Source organism: Hesperophylax consimilis, unplaced genomic scaffold (assembly GCF_061612785.1).
Source record: "Hesperophylax consimilis isolate HC1 unplaced genomic scaffold, BYU_Hcon_1.0 scaffold_33, whole genome shotgun sequence".
In the NCBI taxonomy this organism is placed as follows: domain Eukaryota; kingdom Metazoa; phylum Arthropoda; class Insecta; order Trichoptera; family Limnephilidae; genus Hesperophylax; species Hesperophylax consimilis.
In genome coordinates, this window is record NW_028301263.1 from 1,613,486 (window position 1) to 1,619,726 (window position 6,241).

The window sequence follows — 6,241 nt, forward strand, 5'->3', positions numbered from 1 at the left end:
ATTCAAATAAAGTCACGGATTATAAATGAATTGTGTTAAAATTAATAACCGTTAAAATTTCTTCTCGAATGAAGTTGAACGCGATTCTTTTTATGTTTTAAATAAAGCCACGGATTATAAACGAGTTGTAATTAAAATTAATAAACGTTAAAATTTCTTCTCGAATAAAGTTGAACGCGATTTTTATGTTTAAATAAAGTCACGGATTATAAAGGAGTTGTAATTAAAATTAATAAACGCTAAAAATTTCTTCTCGAATAAAGTTGAACGCGATTTTTATGTTTTTAAATAAAGTCACGGATTATAAAGGAGTTGTAATTAAAATTAATAAACGCTAAAAGTTCCTTCTCGAATAAAGTTGAACGCGATTTTTATGTTTTAAATAAAGTCACGGATTATAATTGAGTTGTAATTAAAATTGATAAACGCTAAATTTCTTCTCGAATAAAATAGAACGCCAGAGTTAAAATCTCTCGCTTCACTTTGATGAAGCCTCGGACTAAAAGTTAAATTTATAATTGTAAATCTATATACCTAAGTATCTTGCTACCGCGCTTTGGGCTCGATCGAAGCCGTGTTACAACGAAATTTTTCAATAACTACCAGGTTAGGGAGGAGATATCGAAGCACATTCGTTACGGCCGGTAGAGAGGGTAACACAATAAAAATTAGGAAAATAATGTTGAGGATGTATCAGGTGGAGGTAAAGATATTATGTATAAGCTCAGGGTAAATCTAGTGATATTCGCGAACACCCCGCCCAAAATGGCAACGGTTGTGTGAAACCCAACCCGGATGTTGTTATTTAGCGGATAGGGGCTGGGTAAGTGTTTTATTTAAAATTCAATTCAACCAAATTCCCAGATGGACTTGGAACGCGTGCTGCTGATATTTGCCGACTGAAAGTTACTACTAATCCACTTTAATATGTACATAAAACCAACATGTCAATTTTCAGGATTCCCCGACAAGATCAATATTATTACCCTCAAACCTTACCTCATTCCCAAATTTACCCCTCGACTTTAAACTTCATAGTTGGTTAATGTCTGATAGTGTCGCTGCAAATCCGTTTCTCACAAACACGGACTAGACAGAAGGATTTTTTTTCTCACGCTATCACGTGAGAAGGGTTGCCAGCGTGGACGGATCGGGCCAACGAAGCGCTGGATGGACTACACCCTCTGACGGGGCCGTGTGGAGTTATTGGGCACGAAAGTGGAATGGAAATAGTGATGCCAATTGGTGATGAACGGGAACATGGCCTGCAGCTGGGGCGTGTAGGACGAAGGCACTTTGGACGTCTGTGAAAATCCACGTGGAGGGCGGCGGCGTAATATTTCGTGGGAATAAGTCCGCAGCGCTATCACATTATTCAATGATGTCGACCGAGAGGCTGATGTAAGCCAACTGGAACGCTCCCTTGGCGGAATTACAGCAGCTTCTTTGAGGTGAACTGTAGGTCTGACGGCACGTGGGAGTTTGAGCTTCATCAGGCAAAACCTACACGACACACTTTTTCGCGTTAGTATCATGATATGGGATGCAATTACCTTCCCCATCTAGACTCAGTAAAGTAGCTCGTCCGGAGGAATGGGCGTTGGAGCGATTTCGGAAGTGGCGTGATGACTTAATTCGCTTTCTCTTGGACGTGAATGCATCCGACAGGTCAGGGTACCTTTATGAAATGGGTCGCCAGCTGTGGGGTATAGTGTAGCCACGTCGGGGTCAGCGTTTGATTTTTGATCACCATCCACCGTTCTCGTATTTGGTCAGCGGAGGAGCCAACGTAATTTGCAAAAAAAAACATTTCGATCACATAGTTTACCCTTCCTCTCCCCCCCCCTCTCATCCCTTCCCTATAAAAGATTAAGTGTCGAATAACAAAATTAACATATGTAAAACAGAATGAAGGCGACCCCGGAGCTGAGATGACGAAAACCGTCGCACTATGCATGTCAACACCATACTATACTAATTTATGCAATAACGAAACTATTTCATGTCCTCGGATTTATTAAAGGTAGGAACGAGCTCAAAAGGAAAAGGTTACAAGCGATTACCACTGTATTAGAGTTAGGGATACTGTAGGAGACGAGAGTAGGCTGAACGGGCGGTCTTATAAGAAAGTTTTAAAATTTCAATAGTAAAGGGATCATTCACTCTAATTTAAACGAACCAGGATTACCACAAATATATGCATTAATAGCCCGTTCATATCTCATATGAATTTCAAAACCAAAAAATACACAACGCTGAAAAAGGGGCATTATTGCGAATTAAATCTTAAGATCTTCTGCCGTATGTTCCATACGGGGGTCGAAAGACTTAGCTAGGGTTTCTTCTTAAGGTAGTCCTCTAAGGGCGCCACCAACAGCTTAGGAAAATCGAAGGGCAATGACCAGGATGTTACAACATTCTGCAGATCAGACAGGAGAAATAACCATCATTTCAATATAGGTATAAATGTAAGAAGGGTGGAATCATTACAATTGGCGCCATGTGACCAGGGAGAATTAGAAATACAAGATGAATGATTTCTTATCTATTGAAAAAAAAAACATTAAGACTCGCAAACATAGTTATTAAAACAGGATAAAATAAACAGATTAGACATTCCAATACTAACGAGTATAATACGACACAGAAATAGGAAAAAAAAAACGAGGTCAATAACCCAAGTTCAAAAAAAAAAGGTAGACTGAAAGATAAACAAACCATGAGGGTGGGTTTTTTCATTTACCGTTACTTTTAGCTGTACAGTTTGCAGTTACTTTAGCAGTGCAGTTGACTTTTACGGCAAAATGAGTTTTTTCACGACGCCAACTGCGAAAGTAAAGGTAAACAGGGATGACAGCATGATAACTAATCTAATTCCCACATTTTCGTATTGGGAACTGTTCATATATTTTTTCATGTGGCAACACACACACAACAAATGTCAACATTCCGTGAATTGCATTGTCTGTAGCCGCGTCGCTTGTGTTTTGTTTGTAAATTTTGCGATAATAATGAGTGTGGTTAGCGAAAAGTAAGTAAAAATTCAATTATATCAGTATTAATAGTTATTTTTCAATACATAACTAATGTATACATCTTTGCAGCGAACGTGGAAACAATTTTTCGGCGAGGGAGATAGACTTGCTAAAAAACTTAATTCAAAAATATGGATCCGTAATTTTGTGTAAAAGGACTGACGCATTGGGCTCACATGACAAGGAAAAAGCCTGGATCACGTTGACAAGTGAGTTTAATGCGTCAACAAACATATTACGGACAACAAAACAGTTGAAATATAAGTGGGAGTATATAAAGCGTGTTGCTAGAAAGGTATTACAATCACTAATCATTTGATATTATCACTCATTTATTCATGATGATTTCACTTGTTTATTATTGAAAAAATGTATGTTTTGTATATTTTAGGAAGCTGGAAAGCAAAGGCAGTCTCGGCAACAAACAGGCGGTGGACCTCCCCTTCCGCCAATGTCGGACACTTCGGAGTGGGTGTCTAGCATTATGAAGGAATCCATTGTGGGGATTTCTTCAAAATACGATGGAGATTGTAAGTTGTTATATTCCAAATGTATAGGTTGATGAAGTGGTGTGGGTACACTCATGTGTCAATTATCTCTTGCCACGGTGCGGTGGTGGTGATGAATACTGTTGTCTCATTATGTCATATATTGTTATACGGTTATTTTTATATAAAGTTTAACTTTCAACAAAAGTTATGTCTGAAAAAAATAAGCCGGTATGGTTTTTATATAAATATTAATTATCTTTTCAGCCACATCAAAGAACGTCAATACATTAAATCCAGAAAAGTTATTAATAGTACAGGAGCTCATGGGTTCAGGTAATACATTTTCTCATTTAATGTATGTTAACAAATATGTACGTATTATAGATATGTTCTGTAAATGCTTGAGGTCCCTATGGCCAAGCAGATACACATTTGATTTAGTTACCCACAAATTGCAATCTACAATTAGCAACTATCCCGTTAAAGACTTGCTCCCAATAACTGTCATAATTTCTTTAACCAGGAAACTATTTCTCCGCCAGATTGCATAATACATGAGTACCTACATAGTTATTATTTGATTTCAGAAGTGAATCCTGGGATGGATGGTCAGCAGCTCTTTACGATAGATGTGGACCAGACAGATAACACAAACCAAGAAGGTATAGCTGAAACTCCTCGGAGAAGTAAGTGGAAACATTAATCGATAAAAATTTGAATTGATTTATGAATCCAATAAATAAAATAGGAACGTTTATTCTTGTTGCAGATATTCCCAAAAGGTTGCAAAAAAAAACACCCCCGAAACAGACAAGCCTGTCTGTATGCCCATCTTTAATCCAGTTGAAGGAGGAAAAAATAAAAATGGAGCTAGAAGTGTTAGAATTTGAAAAAAAGAAAAAGAAATTTGAAATGGAAAATTTAGAATTTGAAAAAAAGAAAAGGATAGTAGAAATTGAAGATTTGGAAAAGAAAAGGAAACTAGAAATTGAAAATTTAGAATTCGAAAAAAAGAAAAAGATGTTAGAAATACTTATTTTAGAAAAACAATTAAATAGTTAATCTGGAGCATGTTTTTTTCTATTTCCAAATTTTCCATTTCAGCAGCATGTTTGATCGTCTCTTTCACATTGAATAATATACACTTTTGAAAGAATACATACTTACTTTTTTAAAAATTTAAAATGGGTATCCTGTCAAATTTGTTGAATATTTTATTTAGTTTCTATATTATTAATTACATTTGTAGGGTATATGTGAAATATATATACATAAAAACGACGCAGATTGTTGAAGTCCTCCTCACTAGGAGATCCTGTTCTGAGGGGGACTATGTATGTTTGAATATGTTTTCAAGGACTATGTTGTTGTTTTGAATATGCTAGAGAGGTCTTCTTCCGATATTACTTTGATTTGATTTCCTTAACGTAGTTCTTTATAGTTTTATTTTGTTTGATGCTAAGTGGGAGTTTGTTCATCCAAACATAAGTTAAGCAATAACAATATTACTCACTTTCAGTGTTTTGCTGATTCAGCATAAAAATAAACTTTTTTTTTTTAAATGTACCTACACTTTTTTTCCTTTTCAATGTTGTCTGAAAGGCAATTATATATGTTGCCCCCCCCTATAGTGAGTATGTATGGTTAAGTGTGTGTACTTGGACGTTTTATTGAATTCTGTATTTGAATGTATGAATTTATTTTGTATTATATTCATAATATAGTTTTCTTAAAGTTTTTGTTTCCATATGTATTTTTTTGTGGACTTTCTGGGTTTGAAGTTAAATAGCTTTTTGATTACTTTGTTTGGTGATTGTTACCCGTTTGTAGTTCATTTATATATGTTTCATATGCGTTTCTCCAGATTTAAAAGTAATTTATGTATTAGTTTTAACTATGTATATTTTCATTAATAAGGAGCATTAATAAATTATAAACATATAATTGTTACTTAAAGATAATAATTTTCCTACATAAGTCCTACAACTTCTTAAATAAAAATTATATTTTTGAAAAAGTCCATCATTTCAATTCCTTGTTTATTCCATATCATGTGCACACTGCACATGAGTTACAAGTTGATTCATATTGTGTCTCTGGCAGCCAACCTGAAACAAAATTATACATACATACATACACAATACACACCATTTCCCTCTTGGGGTAGGCAGAGAGGACAGCTCTACACAAATGCCCATATAAACCTCCCTTGCTTCCTCCACATTTATACATCTCTATATCCAACTTCTTCTCCAATTTCTAATGAGTTTATGTAAATGAAAACCTGCAAAGGGTCTATTGATGGAAAACTGTAAGAAAGTAGTTATCTATGTATATAAATATTATGGATACAAGGAATAAATACTTAGTGGTCAAAATAGGAATGAATGAGTGCTTCCCTAGCATTGCTTCCAGAGGTGGTGGGCGCACCGCTGCCACCGCCTTCATTGTTATCCATTCGGAATCTGTCGAGATCAACATACATTTCCGGATCTACCTCAGGAATGTTCTTTTTTAAACAAATATTGTGTAAAACTGCGGTGGCAAGTATGACACTTTCGATTCTGTTTTGATTTAATCTTAAATTGGTCGCAATGCAGGGAAAACGTCTCTTCCAGACACCATACGAACGCTCTACTGGATTTCTGGTGCGAATATGGCATCTATTGTATAGTTCCTGCCCTGGTGTAATTGGATTCCTAAGAGGTGTTAAAA

General features: G+C 35.7%; 1 protein-coding gene across 3 annotated transcripts; it reads left to right on the plus strand.

Moving 5' to 3' along the window:
- Positions 1-2,856: 2,856 nt before the first annotated feature.
- On the plus strand, positions 2,857-5,883 carry LOC149409220 (uncharacterized). Of its 3 annotated transcripts, none has more exons than XM_089650070.1 (6): positions 2,857-3,031; positions 3,105-3,330; positions 3,427-3,565; positions 3,791-3,859; positions 4,114-4,212; positions 4,296-5,883. In XM_089650070.1, exons 1-6 carry the CDS (start codon positions 2,859-2,861, stop codon positions 4,586-4,588), a joined length of 999 nt encoding a protein of 332 aa, XP_089506196.1. In that variant the 5' UTR covers positions 2,857-2,858; the 3' UTR covers positions 4,589-5,883. The 3 variants fall into 3 exon arrangements, with proteins under 3 accessions (XP_089506196.1, XP_089506197.1, XP_089506198.1); XM_089650071.1 differs by having other exon boundaries at positions 4,117-4,212; XM_089650072.1 differs by lacking the exons at positions 2,857-3,031; positions 3,105-3,330 and having other exon boundaries at positions 3,342-3,565.
- The last annotated feature ends 358 nt before the right edge of the window (positions 5,884-6,241 follow it).